This window comes from Carassius carassius, chromosome 32 (assembly GCF_963082965.1).
Source record: "Carassius carassius chromosome 32, fCarCar2.1, whole genome shotgun sequence".
Taxonomy (NCBI): Eukaryota; Metazoa; Chordata; class Actinopteri; order Cypriniformes; family Cyprinidae; genus Carassius; species Carassius carassius.
The window spans coordinates 13,840,490-13,858,348 of record NC_081786.1 but is presented as its reverse complement, the minus strand read 5'-3'; the positions used below and the strand labels follow the sequence as shown (position 1 = coordinate 13,858,348).

The 17,859-nt window shown below is 37.4% G+C and overlaps 2 protein-coding genes across 5 annotated transcripts; both read right to left on the bottom strand.

Annotated features, from left to right (window-relative positions):
• Positions 1–1,688: 1,688 nt before the first annotated feature.
• Positions 1,689–7,944, bottom strand: LOC132112779 (procathepsin L-like). Of its 4 annotated transcripts, none has more exons than XM_059520436.1 (9): positions 7,806–7,944; positions 7,545–7,645; positions 7,321–7,463; positions 6,904–7,101; positions 6,601–6,792; positions 6,322–6,487; positions 6,108–6,213; positions 5,909–6,011; positions 1,689–1,795 (listed from the first exon to the last, which is right to left on the bottom strand). In XM_059520436.1, the coding sequence occupies exons 2-8, from the start codon at positions 7,642–7,644 to the stop codon at positions 5,912–5,914; spliced, it is 1,005 nt and encodes a 334-aa protein (XP_059376419.1). In that variant the 5' UTR covers position 7,645; positions 7,806–7,944; the 3' UTR covers positions 1,689–1,795; positions 5,909–5,911. The 4 variants fall into 4 exon arrangements, with proteins under 4 accessions (XP_059376419.1, XP_059376422.1, XP_059376421.1 ...); XM_059520439.1 differs by lacking the exons at positions 5,909–6,011; positions 6,108–6,213; positions 6,322–6,487; positions 6,601–6,792 and adding exons at positions 1,952–2,054; positions 2,163–2,268; positions 2,370–2,535; positions 2,614–2,805; XM_059520438.1 differs by lacking the exon at positions 7,806–7,944 and having other exon boundaries at positions 7,545–7,730.
• A 3,329-nt stretch (positions 7,945–11,273) lies between these two features.
• LOC132112780 (transcription cofactor vestigial-like protein 2) lies at positions 11,274–17,586 on the bottom strand. The gene is made up of 4 exons (XM_059520440.1): positions 17,313–17,586; positions 16,174–16,501; positions 12,696–13,112; positions 11,274–12,113 (listed from the first exon to the last, which is right to left on the bottom strand). Exons 1-4 carry the CDS (start codon positions 17,397–17,399, stop codon positions 12,070–12,072), a joined length of 876 nt encoding a protein of 291 aa, XP_059376423.1. The 5' UTR covers positions 17,400–17,586; the 3' UTR covers positions 11,274–12,069.
• Between the last annotated feature and the right edge of the window lie 273 nt (positions 17,587–17,859).

The window sequence follows — 17,859 nt, the reverse complement described above, 5'->3', positions numbered from 1 at the left end:
CCCTTTTTTATTTTATTTGAGACATTTATACAAAAATTAAGCATTCAACCTAAATTATTATTAGTGTAATTTGCAAAGATACCTATTCTCTGTACTAGGCAATGTTGTATTATTGTAATTGTAAAGGTATTTTTTTTAAATGGCTTTAAAACAAAGTTTTTAGGATAAGAGGATCCTAATGGAGGACCTGGAAATTGTGAGATGTTTTTCACAGTTTGCATACATCTGATAGTACACTTAAAATTCTGTGACAGTATGTTTGGACTGCAGAAGAATGTGCAAAGTCATTTTCTGTAAGCCATTTTGATGGCAATATGCATGGAATGCAAGAGAAGTAATCATACTGTGGAATTATTCCCAAAATAGAGAAATAAACTCCCAGAACCCGTCACGTTAAAACTTTCATGTTTAAAAGCATATCTAATTCTTAGTAACAGACCTTAATTCATTCTTAATGACTTTGTGAAGGCCACAGCCATGGCCTCACAACCAGTTTAAGAGCGGTGACCTCATGTACTTGGTTTGTGCTGTTTTTCTTTAGGATTAGTTTGTATGCATTTTTCATTCACATTTGTTGCAAACATTTATTTGGTTACAAATAACTCACAGGACACAAAGGTCATTTCACATACATTGTATTTTATTTAGTTGACCATACAGAAGTATAGTTTTGGGAGCGCTCACCATTAGTTACTTTTGTCATTTTGTTTGTGTAATTATTTGTTTCTGAGCTTACCAGTGTTGGATTCCACACCCGGGAGAGATCCAGGAAGTTGGCTGGCTTAAAGGGGTGGCGGTTGGAGCAGGAGCAGTTTTATAGGGGAGGTGGCCTAATTGGACACTACCATTGTTTATGTCCTGGGGGGATAGCTCATTCTCTGCTTAGATATTCTGGGGTTTGGAATTATATTATATTGAGTACTTTTGTTGAATTAAGATTAATTAAATGTTTATTACTTTTGGAATAAGTTTTATGTAGATTTTGCTGTAATTTGTAGCTTGTGTAGTAGTGTTGTTGTTGTTAGTCTTCCCCTGTGTGTTAAAATTGGTCTGATCAGCCAATATATAAGTCCCCGTTGTTTCTTTGTAAGAGTTAGTTGTATTTTTTGTTTAGAGCTTTAGTTACTGTTTGTTTATTTGACTTTTGTTTTTGGGCCCAAACCTTTATTTTCACTTTGTTGTCATGATTTTTGGGAAATAAAAATCCTTATTTTTTAATTTCCCTTGCGACTCCTCTTGCTTAACTGCTTGGTCCCTGACAGGCTTGATAGTCAATATTAAAGTTAAACCAGATGATCATGTCACAAAATTACCCACAGATAATTCACTACATTAATGTATTATAAAGATAGATAGATTTATAACTCTTTGTAATTGTGTATTAAGATGAACCAAAAGCCCTCGTGTCTGTGAACTGTTATAGAACTGTTTAGTTAAATCAAGCCAAACACATTGTCTTATTGGTATTTTAGTGTCTTTTAACAGATACTTTACTGAACATTGTGCTGTTTATGAATTATGAAGAAGAAATGGACTAAACAACCACAAGGATGATCATTTTTATGCATGACGATAAAATATACGATAAAATATACACCACACAGATGTTCATTTTCAGACATTTTTATTCCCTATAGAACCATAGTGTTTGTGTAGTCAAGGGATTAGAAATTAAGAACATAATTAATAAACTGTAATCAAAATAAAAGTATGATTTTGAGGTATTGCTGTAGAATCATTAAAACGGTTGACATTCTACTTTCTCCCATTTGCATCAGGTCCATGTTCATCTTTCCTGCAGAACACAAGAAAATCATTTCATTCCTAATTGCAAAGTAAAATGTATTCGTAGTTTTAATGTTTATAGAAGCCTGTTGTTAATAGGTTAATGAACTTGCTCCAATTGTGTGAACTGACTAAAGCCATGAAATCATATAAGTAATGAACTCACCCGTTAGACCAGAGGATAACTGGCTAAAGAAGCGATGCCACATTGGTTGCTCCTGTTCCTGGACATCAGGATGTAGCCTTGTTCACCCCATCCCACACCCCAGCTAAAACCACAGCAGGTTTGAGTTTTTTTGGTTGTTTTGGCTCTGTTCAGTTATGTACTATTTTTAAATATTATTACTCATTTTTGTTTCATCAACATTTTTCTTAACCTGTTCTTGACGATCCAATAGTCCTCTCCACTTGAACTTCCATAACCAACAACCAGGACACCGTGATTTATGAAATAGCTGCTGCACTCAGGCTCATCGTAGATACCTACAAACATGATTTATTAAATTAGCCAGCATATTTCTATTTAAATGCTGAATAAACAAAGAATAAAAAAGTCACATTTAATACCAAGTGATGACACTAACCTGATTTATAGAGCTGAAAGGTGATGTGTCCAGCATCGATGCCAACAGATACAGGGCCGATTGTGGCAACAGCCTCCTGTAGTGCACTTTCATCCCCACTGGTGACATCAACATATCCTCTGCAGGTGGCACCCACATTGCTCGGGTTAAAACGGCACTGATTATCCTGCGAGGAGAATTCTGTTGATTAAAACTGTTTAAAAAAATCAGAATTATTTATTATTTAAACATTATTATGACTCACAATGGCCTCATATGGATAGGACTCCTCTGTATCCAGACCCCCGTTGACTTCAATGTACAAGAAGGTCTGGTCCATTAGTCCTCCATTACAACCCAGGTTCCCAAAAGCACGAGAGCAGTCCACAAGCTGCTGCTCACTCAGAGACACCAGTTTTCCTGTCTTCTTGAATGTTTGACCCTCTAGGGCACCAGTCTGGGAGACAAAAGAGGGATGAATAAAGCAGAAGGTAAGACTGCTAAATTGGACTGTGTAAGGATTCTATAAGCATTTGCCATATAAGATTTGTTTTAAAGGCAAAAGTGTGGGTCTTACTGTACTGAAGGCCCAGCATGATCCACACTGCCCCTGGTTTTTAACATCGGTCACGTAGCCCTTGTCCCTCCAGTCCACAGAACTGGGCAACACAACAGCATCCTTCAGCCGGAAGAATGTAACACCACCACGGGCCTTAGTGTTATTCATGGAGCCAAGACATCCACGGAACGCCACCTGTCTGTATTCCTCATTGCTCTGAGAGAAGATAGGAGGAATGTGATGAAGTTTCATGTAAAGCAAAATTAATCAATTGAATTAGATAATTAATTTGATATATTCGTTTATTAAGCTATTGTTAAAAATAATATCTTTTTAAAAAGCATGAAAAATACACTACACATTTATCATAATTTTATTATTATGTAAAATTTTTGTTTGTGTGTATGTGTGTGTTATAATTTATACCATGTCAGCATAGTACGTCATGCCAAGCCTGTAGGTTTTGATGCCCTGATCTGCCATCATGTTGTGGACCAAAACCAGTTTGCGATTGGACAACCAGGTCTGCTTACGCTGAGACTCTTCCTCCACAGAACGGTAGATCTTACCTGATGTTTGATAGAAAATAAATATCTTAATTAATACATTTTTAGCACAGTGGATTTGATTATAGTTATTTGTAATGTTTAAAGTATCACGTGTTTAAAAAACAATCTGAGGGTGAAAAAAAATCTAAATATTAAGAAAATCACCTTTAAATTTGTCAAAATTAAGTTCTTAGTGATGCATATTACTAATCAAAAATGTAATTCATGGAACATGGTTTTTACTGGAAATCCTAATGATTTTTGGCATAAAAGAAAAATCTATCATTTTGACCCATACGGTGTATTGTTGGCTATTGCTATAAATATACCTGTGCTACTTCTGACTGGTTTTGTGGTCTAGGGTCACATTTACCCTGGAACGTCACTCTGTGTCAAGTGCTGAGTTAGGTTAACTCATTTCTCTTACACTGTCATCAAAAAGTTTGGGATCAGTAAGGGTTTTTTTTTTTTTTTTATAAGTTTCTTCTGCTCAAGACCGCATTAATTTGATCAAAAATACATAGAAAAAATAGTAAATATTATTGTGAAATATTATTGCAAGTTTTAAATACCAGTTTTCTTTTTTAATATACTTTAAAATATAATTTATTCCTGCAATCATTACTCCAGTCTTCACATGTTACTTCACAAATCATTCTAACATGCTCGTTTATTATCAATGTATTATCAACAGTTTTTGCTGCATTATGATTTTTTGGAACCTGAGATACTTTTCTCAGGATGTTTCTGATGAATAAAAAGTTTACAGCATTTATACAGTAGAATAAAAGCTTGAAGTGAGAGAGGAGACAATGAACGATGTGTGAGATTCATCAAACGCTTCTGTCTTTGGTTATTGTCTTTAAGGCTTCACTGTCTGTTTTGTCTAGGTTGTTTATTTAGTCAGTAAAGAGAACCTGATGACTCTCTTTCCCCAAGATTTTAAAGACAGATCAATCTAAAGAAGCAGACTCTCTTACCAAATTTCATTTTCCATGCGTGAAACTCCATGTCCTCCAGAGAAAGACTGGCAGCACTGGCAACAGCCAGAAAAGCAGCGGCAACAACCAAAAACCTCATCCTACACTGAGAAAGAGAAGACACAAGTGTGAGGTCGGACAAGAGGCACAAGATAAAACAGAACTGAGTGTCTAACGTCACTGTTTCATTTCTTCTGTGACACTCCCCCACATTTTTCCTCCAGCCGTACTTTTTTTTTTTTTTTTTAATCTGGTTAAACCTGAGAACTTACTTGTGATGGTAAGTAGGATATACATTTCCTTGATGTCAATCACCCGGCCTGTCAGTGTTTGGCAGAATGAAGATGTGAGATTATATACAGTAGGTGTCTTCATAAATGAACACACTCTATCTTTAAGCATGCACAGTATACTCTAATAATATCATTCAATAAATAATGAACATATGCAGTAATCCTTATGAAGTCATATTATAGGATCTATTTTAAAACAGTTTGTTTCCATAAAACTGCATCTGTTTCTTAAAAACAAACCAGGCTGCATAGACTTTCTCAAGACAAACACCCCCCGAGGACCTCAAGCTCTTCGAAACTGTATTACTGTTTTACTTTCAGTTATTGTATTTTTATGAATTCTGTCAGTCACTGGCAGATGGGAAGGAATAGAGGCCCGTGTAACCTTCTGTCTATTGAAAGTAAAAACGTATGTAATTGAAATATACAGTATGCATCTCACAATGGAGACTTGGTTTCATGATTTTGAAAAAAGGCTTGTGATTTGGGTTCCTGACTACTTAAAGAACCTTTCAGTTAAAACAAGTTAACCATGCGAATCATGATCAGTTTAAACAAGCCAAACACTTGTCTATCTGCTTGGTATTGTAGTGTTCTTTGGAAAAAAAATAACAGATGAAGACTTGGTTGCATGATTTTAATGGGGAAAAGTCTAATGTTTTGGATTCCTGATGATTTTAAAGAGCTATCTAGTTAAAACAAGCCAAACTGAGCATTGTGTTGATTGTGAATTATGAAGAGGAAATACAGGAAAAGACCAAACAACCACAAGGATGAGAGTTTGATGATAAAATATAAACCATATACATTTTTATTCCGTACTTCATACTAACATAGTGTTTTCCTAGTCAGGGGATTTGAAAATATAAACAACAGATGAAGTTAGTTCATTCAAATTTTTCAAATTGTAATTAAACTAAAAATATGATTATGAGGTATTCTTGTATAATCAGTCAAACGGTCCACATTTCCTTTTCTCCCTTCCGCTCCAGGTCCATGTTCATCTTTCCTGCAGAACATAAGAAAGTCATTTTATCCTTGCAAAGTAAACATTGAAATGTATTTATTACATATAAACCTATGTTTTAAATGTTTATATAAACCTTTTTACAGGTAAATGAACTTGCTCCAATTGTGTGAACTGACTAAAGCCATGAAATCATATAAGTAATGAACTCACCCATTAGACCAGAGGATAACTGGCTGCAGTAGCGATGCCACATTGGTTGCTCTTGTTCCTGGACATCATGATGTAGCCCTTGTCACCCCAGTCCAGACCCCAGCTAAAATCACAGCAGGTTTGAATGTTTACATTTAGTTTTTCTCCTTGTTCAGCAACGTACTATTACTGCTTCATCAACTTGTGCTTTTATCTTAACCTGTTCTTGACGATCCAATAGTCCTCTCCACTTGAACTTCCATAACCAACAGCCAGGACACCATGATCTAAGTCAGAGCTGCTGCACTCAGGCTCACTGTAGATACCTACAAACATTATTTATTAAATTAGACAACACATTTCTAATTCAAACCTGAATAAATAATGGATAAAATGTAAAACCCAGGACCTAAAAAACAAGTGATAGCATTTACCTGATTCGTAGAGCTGAAAGCTGCTGTGTCCAGCATCGATGGCAACAGATACAGGGCCGATTGTGGCAACAGCCTCCTGTAGTGCACTTTCATCCCCACTGGTGACATCAACATATCCTGTGCATGTGGCACCCACATTGCTCGGGTTAAAACGGCACTGATCATCCTGTGTGGAGACAATTGATGAGCTTTAAATGAAATTTAAATGAAATCATTTAAAAACAACAACAACGACAAGCTGAAGCACTACGGTCAGAATCAAACATCATTATGACTTACAATGGCCTCATATGGATATGACTCCTCTGTATCCAGACCCCCATTGGCTTTAATGTACTGGAAGGCCTGGTCCATTAGTCCTCCACCACAGCCCATGTTCCCAAAAGAACCAGAGCAGTCCACAAGCTGCTGCTCACTCAGAGACACCAGTTTTCCTGTCTTCTTGAATGTCTGACCCTCCAGGGAACCAGTCTGAGAGACAAAAGAGGGATGAATACATGCAAAAGGGTTAAGAATGCTGACCTGGGCTATAAACATTTGCCATATAAGATCTGTTTGTAAACGTCAAAATGTGGGTCTTACTGCACTGAAGGCCCAGCATGATCCACAATCCTTTTGGTCTTTAACATCGGTCACGTAGCCCTTGTCCCTCCAGTCCACAGAACTGGGCAACACAACAGCATCCTTCAGCCGGAAGAATGTAACACCACCACGGGCCTTAGTGTTATTCATGGAGCCAAGACATCCACGGAACGCCACCTGTCTGTATTCCTCATTGCTCTGAGAGAAGATAGGAGGAATGTGATGAAGTTTCATGTAAAGCAAAATTAATCAATTGAATTAGATAATTAATTTGATATATTCGTTTATTAAGCTATTGTTAAAAAATAATATCTTTTTAAAAAGCATAAAAAATACACTACACATTCATCATAATTTTTTATTATTATTATTATGTAAAATTTTTGTTTGTGTGTATGTGTGTGTTATAATTTATACCATGTCAGCATAGTACGTCATGCCAAGCCTGTAGGTTTTGATGCCCTGATCTGCCATCATGTTGTGGACCAAAACCAGTTTGCGATTGGACAACCAGGTCTGCTTACGCTGAGACTCTTCCTCCACAGAACGGTAGATCTTACCTGATACACACAAGCAGCTGATGACTCTCTTTTCTCAAGATTTTAAAGATATAGATAAAACTAAGAAGCACACTCTCTTACCAAATTTCATTTTCCATGCGTGAAACTCCATGTCCTCCAGAGAAAGACTGGCAGCACTGGCAACAGCCAGAAAAGCAGCGGCAACAACCAAAAACCTCATCCTGCACCGAGAAAGAGAAGACAAGAGTGAGAGGTCGGACAAGAGGTGCACAAGATAAAACAGATCTGAGTGTCTAACTTCACTGTTTCATTTCTTCTGTACTCCCCCACATTTTCCCTCAAACAGTATTTATTTACATCTAGTCAAACCTGAGAACTTACTTGTGATGGTATGTAGGATATAAGTTTCCTTGATGTCAGTCACCCGGCCTGTCAGTGTTTGCCAGAGTGACGATCTGAGTTTATATAGGCGTTTTTAGTGTCTCTGATCAGGTGCCTGTCATAAACCCATAAAACAAATAGTGATGCTGAGTGCAAAAGAAAAAAAAGGGAAATTACGTAAAAGCAATTGTATGTGGCTTGTAAGAGTGTAATGCCGGGGAACACGCTGTGTAAAAGGAAATTTCCTGTAAAGAACAACTGGATATTCTTTTCTTCTTTCTTTTAATCTTTCAAAGTGTATTTGTTTGACTGTGTCTCAGCCGCATGTGAGTTCTGATTTGAATTAAGTTATTTAAGGCAATGTCAGCAGTCATATCAATGACAACACTGCAAAACATCAGTCATAAATATTTTGATGAAGTTGCAAATTTTCCATTGCTTCCAGGAACAAACTGCATGTGACACATTCTTTCAGAAACAATATGCCTGTGTATATATGTGTCTATGCCTATATGTGCTTGTCTGACTTAGCTGCATGGCCTGTGAGGAAACATTTGACTTAATCTGAAATAAAACAAACATTCTTTCTTTTAAACAAAAATTATATAAACTGTAGAGAAAATGTACAGGTAATATAAGCATATTTTTAAACTGATATATAACTTCCAAACATGTTGAAAAAATTGAATAATGTCACAGAGGGGTCTTCTAAAGGAGCTTAATTTGCAGTAAAGACAGGCTTACTGTACATTGTCCATTGACAACAAAAGACTATGCTATTGCCCTTTTAACAAGCATCTGAGGGAATTTGTGTAGGTTGGTATTGGCTTGTGTGCCCCTGTGCTGTTTTTTGTATCTCTGATAAAAAATGTATACATTTGGAGAATCTGTCATATACATAAATGAAAATATGTGACTGAGCTACTGTTGCATGTCAGCAATACATGAGCTGATCAAACAAACACATGAGGAAATGTTGCATGACTGTCAGTGTATAGGCCTACAATATAAACAGTGTTAATGTTAACCCAAGAACACAAAGCAAAAGTTCATCAGAATTAATTTAAAAAAGCTCCAAGCAAAGATCACCAACTTCCATTATTATTCATACTTATTCACTTCTCATGATTAATATTTCACATGGTTTGTACTACACCGTGGTGATGATGATCTCAGGGTTTTTTTTTTTACTCATTCTCTCTTCTCTGCCTGTAAGCATTGTGATCAATATACAGCAGCATTTGATTTCCTGTTAATGTGAAATACCATTTGTGTGGGAAGATCCAGATTCCTCTGAATCACATAGCTTGCCTGGATTTCTTTGAAAGGTTTTACCCAACCCACATCCTGTTTACCTCAGTCTCACAAAGATTTTGCTTCATTAACATATCCTTGCTCATTCTGTATTACCTGCACTTGTTTTTATGAGTCTCTTTTTCCCTTCACACTGTCACATAATATCTTTTTTGGAACTCTCTCAGTTGATCATGAATCCTGTGAACTATGGACTCAAGGCCAACTTAAAGATCACATTAATGTGTCTCTCTGAGCTGTTTTTGCACTGTCATGATAGAGGTAAAAGATCAAGTGACAAGGCACAGAAGCGTTCTCCATATTTGAAGAACATGGCAGATGTGGTTTTAGGGTAACATGCTGCAGTTCTCTATAGGATGACTGGACTCCTTTGTGTTGAAGTGGACAAAAGTACAGAGCTCTTCTTGTTTTTTTTGCATGTGTTTTGTGGTGGTTTCAAATGTATAGATGTAGACATCGCTGTGCTCTCATGTGTTAGTGCTTAGTGTACATTTTATGTTTGTACACAAACATGTTTTCTTCCTTGTTATTGTCTATCATAATAATGAAGACTCATGCTCGCTAACCAAGACTTCATTTATTTAATCAAAATCTAGTAAAAACAGCTATTTAAAAACTGTTTTATTTGAAAATATTTGAACAGTAATTTGTTCATGTAAGGACAAAACTGAATTATAAGCAGCCATTTCTCCAGTCTTCAGTGCCACTTGAATCCTCAGAAATAATTCTAATTGGCTGATTTTAATATCCAGAATTTAAACTGACTGTATAGTTTGTATCTTAATATTTTTGCATATTGTATCATAATGTTGCTGATCATAATAATGTTAATGCTAATAATAATGTACTTCACTGTTTGATTTCTGCTTATTTTTTTACCATTTTGGTACTTTACGACCACCACTTTCTTTTTTTTCTTTCTTTTTTTATGTAAAATCAGGGCAAAATCAGTTGAAAAATGACTGAACTTAACCACACTAGGTACATTTGAACTCATGGGAGAAGCCACCACATGACAGAAAACCACTTGCTTGCTGCATTACTGATCACATGTTTGAAGTATAACATTTTTATAACTTGTGTCAAGTGACTGACTGTATCTGTGTCCTAAAAACTTGACCGACAGATGACCAGACAATATCTGGCCACAATTTTTTTTTCACCATCTAACACATGAGTGCCATATAACAACAATATAACTGCTTAACCATGTGACTAATGATTTTCAGGGATTGTTCCTCAACCAATATATTACACTTTTTTGCATCATTTTGTACACTATAACAACTGTATTATTATTTGTTTGACTTAATATATATATCAATCTGAATTTTTTATTTTAACACCATTTTCCACGAAGTTTGGAAAAACAATTACAATACATGGCCAGCAGAGGTCGTTTTTGTTTCTCTTCATGTAAGTGTGAAACACACCTGACAAAACGTTAAAGGTCACATACCATTTCATGAGATTTCTGAATAATGGCTCACACTTGAACTGAGTATGAAATGACTCAATGTCATCCTTATTCTGTAAAAGTGCAGTAATGTATTGCATGAAAGACAGAAAAATTCACTGCTTTGTTCTTGTTCTGGTCTATTTATTTAATGGATCTTTGTGGCATGCATTGTGGGTACATATATATTCATAATCAACTTTCTGTTTTGTCTTAAAACATAAATATAAATAGTCCCTGTTGACAGACAGATATTTTGTACCAGCTGGCTGTCATGTTTTACAGTTTTGGCAGGGGAGTCTTAGAGGAACCAACTATCCATGCACCCGTTTATAATTTCATGACCAGACAAGAGTGAGTTTGTGACCTACAACATCAGTGATAAGCCTGGAACATCTTTCCTTCCAGAGGAACATAAACACAGTCTGAACAGTATCAAATCTGGGCTACAGCAGCCCATAATTACACAAGACTCAAAAATAAATCAAGGCTTTCTGTCAGTGACCTTACATGTCTGTGACTAACATGTTAGTTGGAAATGTTTCTTTGGTTCTCGCTCTAGAAATTTGTCTGACACAAAGACAAATCCGATTTTTAACTTATGACCCAATTTTGAAAAATGAAGTATTCTTTTTAATATTTCATAACAATTTACATCTTTTAGATATTAGTAATAGGCCATTACTAGAACAAGGCAACATATTTAAACGCATGTTTAATATTGAAATACAAACAATTTCTTACATTTTTTTCTTAACAGAACATTCATTCATTTTGAATTCAATAAAGTAGACTCACACATAAAAAAATACACCAGAAATGACATTCCCCTTATAATAACATTTACGGAACCTCTCTGAAGTGGTTCATTAACCTGGAAAATCACATCATTTTATCTCACTCTTTAATGAAAAGGTATGGTTTATTAATTCTTTCTGAGTTCTTTCAGATTTATTTTAGCTGTTTCACACCATAGCACATATTCAAAGAAAAAGAAAAAAAACGAATAGCACTGGCCGAAAGTGTATTTTAATTGAAACACATAAATACTAATGTATATATAAATAAAAGTACTGTACATGGGAAGAAAAATAATGCAACGAAACAAGACAAACACATTGCTGCCATCATTGTTCAGTCAATATAAACAGCCAGATTTTTTGAAAATGTGTCATTCTATATACTGCACCATGCAATGTTTCTTACGTCTCACTGTCCAAACAGAGGCTGGATTTTTACACCACAATAAATTAGTTTAAAAAAGATCAAAAAACAGAAAGACCATGTCGTCTAGCACCCCTTTCTCCCCTAGGCGTTCTCTCCTCGCCCTATGTTCATATCTCCATGGTGCACACAAATAGTCCTGGAGCGTGTTCAGAGCGTGTGCAGAGCTGGTGAAGAGAGCTGCTGTGCGTGGGGACTAAAGAAACAACAGTTCGGCTACAATGGGCAAAACTGCAGGCTTTAATTGGATGGTCGATGAAGGGCTTCTCATTAAAACCAGTAGAGCTCCTTCCCTTTCTTGTGGTGCTGGAGACCTGCCGTGCAAAGCAGACATGAACACAATGGCTGAACACAAGAGGAACCATTCACACACACAATCTCCATGGTGGCGGCAAACTCTTTATATAATAAGCACCAACAGCTGAGGCCAAACAATCCATTTCCTGCCATTAACCTGGAGGGTGTGTGTTTCATTTGCTTCAAACATAATTCATGCACTTTTCTAAACAGAACACTGCACAAACTTCCTCGGTAATTTGCTGGTAAACTCAGTTAGTTTGTAAAATGAAGTTCTGTATAGCACATGTGAAAGCTTAATGGCTTAATTTCACAAACTGAGAGTTTACCAGCAAATTACTGATGAAGTTTACACAATGTTCAGATTTTAAAAAGCATATAACTTATGCCGCCAGAAAAATAACAAAAATGCTAGAGCTAAACTTTTTTATAATTTTGTGTGCAGTTGTGAACATTAACATATAAATACATTATTTATCTGGTACAATGTTTATTTTTTTAAACATCACCTTCATTAAGTATGAAAAGCACATATTTAATAAAAAAGATTAATTACAGTAACCTCAGCACTTGCATTTTATTTCCCTACATAAGATCACCTTCCATGTTGAGAGCCAGACTCTGTGCCACTTCCCCAGGCGGAAGCAGCCCTGGCCATGTTGGGGTGGGTTCCAGCTTTCCCACATCATAATGCCCAGGCAGCGTCGGCAGATGAGGCGGCCGGACCGCAGGCATCAGTAGGGGTCCGTAGTGGGCATCCAGCCCAGGAGGGGTGTACAGTTCGTGTAACGGCCGTGGGGGGGGATAGGGCTGGCTCTGAGAGTAGCTCCAGGACTCTGATGGGTGCGGGTGAGCGTGTGTATGAGGCAGACCCGGGTGCAGGGCCTGGGCGTAGGGGTCCATAGCATAAGTGGGAGCACCTGTGGGATCACAAAGGGGTCGGCTGGGCGGAGAGGGGTAGTTACTGTCCCAGAAAGATGGAGGGAAACTACGCCGACTGGTTAAGGATGAAGCATCTAAAGGGGAGAGAAAAGAACGAGAATGACAAAGAGAAACAAAAAGCAAAGGGTGTAATGGGATGATTGCTTGGAGAAAAACTGCTGTAAATTTTGATATATTTTCATTTTGGATTGTAAATATTGGCAGATTTGTAAGTCAGTGGGATAGTTACACAAACAACAACGATATACCAGTTCTAACACCATGGTGAAAGTTCAAGCAAAGCATGCTTACTGTCATGTCTTAGGCCTCAGAGTAGACAAAAGAGCAGTATACTGCGTATTATTATTACCTGCTGCCACACAGATCTAAAATAAACATGCAGTTTCTTTCCCAGCTGTTTACCTTCACACACATAACTGTCTGTTTTTGTAACATATGTGTGCTTTTAACGTAAACGTGTGGATTTGACAGTTTAAGCGCAATAAGACATAAAAGAGAACTTAGTTTAGTAAAGTTACTCACATGCCTTATTCCATGAATTTATTTCCCTCCAATTCCCTGGAGGGAATTCCCTCCAAAATCTCAGTTACACAGTATTGCCATTTTTTCTGTTTCACGAACAAAAATTGTTCCAAACAAAGCCACAGCAGAACCTTTGCAAGGAACACAGAGGGGTGTTTTGTTCAGGTTGAGTGAACAATTCAGTGACTCATTCATTACAAAGACAGTCACTTGTTTATTCCCTAAATCAATCAGCCACTTTGAACAATTGTCATTGAGACAGGGATTTGCTTCCAACTACTGGTGGAATTAGTTTCATATAGGCAATCCATCATTTTTTCTTCATTTTTTCATTAACCAATTAATATTTATTTTGTTGTTGTTGTTTATCATTGTTATTGTTTTTACAAATAAAACCACCAAAATCAATACAGTACAATAAAAAAAAATATCCGTATTTTTTCTGTTTAGTAAAGTCTTTATAAAGGTTGAAAAAATCAATACATCAGCACTTAATGAAAAGTTAATTTCTGTCACTGCTACTGTTGCTATGGTGACCTCCTCAGGAGCATATGAGCCCAGTTCACGAGCATCTCTCTTCTGTGTGCTCCGACTAACTTGTAATCCCAAGTTTTGGTTACTGAAATGTTGTCTGAACAATGATGAAACACTGAAACTCCCTTTGGAGTGTTCAAGCTTTAATTAGAGGGGTCCGACCCCCTCAAACCCCCCATATAATGTGCATGCTGGTGTCAGTTAGTTATCATATTATTAGAGGTCCAGCTGAGATGACATTTCTCTGTGTCTCATTTGTCCACATATAAGGCCGTTGCACCTTGGACTTTCAGGTCAGGCTTGTCACATGATTTCACATGATTTCCAGCCCCATGCCCTCAGATGTCTTTCTGGTTGAATCATATGGTGTTCCATTTGCTTCTAAAGAGCTTAGCACACATCACAGAAATACACACGGCCACATGAGAGAGACGGAAAGAGAGAGAGGGAGAGCTAGAAAGGAGTAAGAAAACTCATCAAATAAATACAAAAGATGAAGAGGTCAAGATATTGACAAGCAACAAAAGAGCAGAAGAAAGACAAGAAAAAGGCGCAGACATCTAGCTGCTGTAAAGGTCTATATAAGGCACGAAGTTAAACCTGGAGGTGGTCTTCTCCTTCTTCTGTCATATAGGCCCCCCAGCACCTCCACAGACCTGCAGACCCCTGTCTCTGCTCGTGCCCCCACCTGTTGTTTTTACTAACCCTCTCGCCCCCCGTAACCCCTCAGAGAATGCGGAGGGAGGGGTGAAGTATGTTTTTAGCCGTTACTTTTATGTTTAGAATTCCTCTGAAAAAAGACACCGGTGATGTGGTCATAATCAGAGGAGGGGTGGGCGAGCTCCTCATAAATCTGACGCTTGGTATTGTGAGCTGTTTGAACGCGATATGAGCTCGAGCCACTGTGCTTACCGCCACGTATAAACATAGTATCTGTTGGGAGGCAGGCAGTGTCTGAGAGGCCAGATGAAGATGTCATGGGGAGGGAGGGAGGGAATATACCAAAGGTTCATTAAGGTAAACACACACAAATTAAGCACCACCTTGCATAGCAGACACTTGTGCAAGTTGGTATTCAACAGTCTACTCACGCTATCTCAGCTGCCGGCTTAAAAGGGACAGAAAGTGAATGACATTTGTGACTATTTGTGACTGTGCAACTGTGGTAAATGTTTTGTTTGCTCCTGTCCTGATCCTTGCTAGTTCAAACAAAAGTGATATTTTGGTAATCATTTATTCACCTTCATGATGCTGTGAGCTCATACGGTTTTCTTTCTTCTGCTTGAAACTTATGGACCTCTTTGACTTTCACTTTAAAACGTGATAACCTGCAATTGTTACCTTAAAGACTTATTTCTACCTGATTGAACCCATACAAATAAGTGTTGTTGTTATAAATTGATGTATATAGGTTGATTTAGTGATGTTAAATAATATTTTTGATTTCAATAAAACCAGTTAATTTAGATAATACCCTTTTTTGGTTACGATTATTATTTTTACGATAACAGCTGAAACATTCCTCAAAATGTCTTCTTTTGCATTCCTCAAAATATTAATTCTAAAAGGTGTTTTTCGTATTGATTCAACCATTTTGAGTTCCCCAAATAACTTTCGTAAAAAAAAAAGAAAAAAGAAAGGGAAAAAAGACAGTAGGAAAAGTTCAAAAACAAAAAACTTCTTAGTGTAAGGAATATTTGAATAATCTGAACATTTTTCTACTATAAAGAACATTTTGTGCAATGGTAAGGTGAACCAATGATGCCCATAAAGAACTTTTATTTTTACGTGTGCAGAGGAAAGTAAGCCACACCGGTTTGGAATGACTTGAGGAAATAATGACATGGCTAAATAATGACAAAATTGCATCATTTTGAATAAATTGTATAATTGATCATTCATTTCTCACTGACTTTATTCTAATAAGCAGCTTCATTCAGTTACATTTAATTCAAGTCGATTTGATTAAGTTCAGTGCATTTTATTTGAATACAACTGAGCTGAGTGCACTTTTTAAATTTTAAATTCCCTTGCATCTGTCTTTATTCAAACTAATGGGTGCTTTTGCCGCACTCTCACCTGTGCTGGGATCACTGTGCCTCTTTTTGCCCTCTGCCTCCATGTAGGTGCTGAGAGCTCTGGAGAAGTGTTCATCCACCACGCTGCTAATGTCTCCTTGGTAGTAGGTAAAGAGGACACATCGTGAGCTCAGGTATTCTGCCTCCCTGACCTCTTTGCCCTTCGTAGCCTCCTCTGCTTGTCCAGCTGAAGGATACGGTGATGGGGACAGACCCCCTGAGCTGGAGCTTCGAGCAGAAACGGGGACACCCTCCGAGCAGCACGGGGTCGCCATGCTGTCCATCAGATCCCTACAGCGAGACAAGGGGCTTCTCAGACCAAGGGGTGCCTAAGAAAAAGAAGTAGCTGAGCAACACATTCTGTTTTTGTGTGTGTGTCTGACTGTGTCAGTGTTGTGTGTGTGCTTATGTGTCTGACTGTGCGATTATGAATAGGCATGTACGACAGTTGCAATCATATTATATATATATATAAGACCAGGGCTAGCTGTCATATTCTCAGTAACTATCTGTGGTCTATACACCAATGGTTATTTTCTCAGTGGCTTTTTTTGTTTGTTTCAAACATCTTGTTCTAAACTCTCTTAAATTAGAAATACTTTTGTGAGTTTTTTTTAAAACCCTCGGAATGTTAGTAATAAGGTAAAAGCTTTTTTTTTCACTGATCATAGTTGTATACATTCAGAGTAAAGTCAACTATATAATGATTTTAACTATAGAGTTTTATAAGTTTGTACTGAAGTTACCACCTGTGTTGTGAATGCTATTTCGTATTTATTTATGCAATTTATCAGTCACAATATTTGTTGAACACACTTGTTTGATATTTTAGTAGCCTACATTACCTTCGACACGTTTGCTATTTCATGATTTTTTTTCTGTTTAAATGTAGCTGAAAAGTTCATGTAAACTGTTCATGTAAACTGCATATTTTTTAACTGTATTTCTGTGCAATAATGATATTCACTGGAGTGTGACAACTTGCCCCGCTCTAACATAGGCTACCTCATACACAGAGCAAACAAACAAAATCGTAATATAAACATTAAAAAGTGTAAAAATGCATACTTGCATGTCTTATTTAATTATAGTTTAATTATGCATTTCCCATAGCAATGCATTGCGCGGAAACCTGCTTACCGGTAAAGTGCTGATGAACGCTGAAGCTTTGTGCGCGTACGGTGCGTAATGACCATAAGCCGGGTACATAACATCCAGACAACTCATGATAACCCGCTCGCTCCTCTCGGCTCGCAGGCAGCGGAATTGTCGAGCTCTGTTTCACGCAGAGGGTAAGTCAAGTAGGACAGTGCAACATCTCGGTGTTGGTAAGCAGAGCGCGCGGTGACTGACCGGTGGTCCACGGTGACGCACACCTGACAGCTGCGCTCGCGGGACTGTGGTTTGGTTTATACCACAGAATCCGCCGAAGACAGAACTTCACATGTCGACCCCTCCTACCCCACACCAAGACCCCCGACCACCCTTGAAAATGTTACTGCGCGATCCACACAATGCAGAACAGTGCATAGAATTTGGGCTAGACCCCATTCATCTATCATGACTGATGCCTAAAGCAATTACTGTACGTGATGGAATTGTAAACCGCCTTTTTAGAATAAACATATGCAATATAAATACTGTGCATAAATACTTAGCACAACTTTAAGGCATGGCTGGTTGTAAC

What these genes read in the sequence shown, in the direction of transcription:
- LOC132112779 (XM_059520436.1), bottom strand. Translation starts at nt 7,644, where the DNA reads ATGAGGTTTTTGGTTGTTGCCGCTGCTTTTCTGGCTGTTGCCAGTGCT. An exon ending in CGCATGGAAAATGAAATTTG is followed by an intron (nt 7,464 to 7,544) that starts GTAAGAGAGTGT and finishes TGTGTGTATCAG; the next exon opens with GTAAGATCTACCGTTCTGTG. An exon ending in CATATCCATATGAGGCCATT is followed by an intron (nt 6,488 to 6,600) that starts GTAAGTCATAAT and finishes GTCTCCACACAG; the next exon opens with GATGATCAGTGCCGTTTTAA.
- LOC132112780 (XM_059520440.1), bottom strand. Translation starts at nt 17,399, where the DNA reads ATGAGTTGTCTGGATGTTATGTACCCGGCTTATGGTCATTACGCACCG. An exon ending in GCACAGTGATCCCAGCACAG is followed by an intron (nt 13,113 to 16,173) that starts GTGAGAGTGCGG and finishes TCTCCCCTTTAG; the next exon opens with ATGCTTCATCCTTAACCAGT. An exon ending in TCTGGCTCTCAACATGGAAG is followed by an intron (nt 12,114 to 12,695) that starts GTGATCTTATGT and finishes TTTGCACGGCAG; the next exon opens with GTCTCCAGCACCACAAGAAA.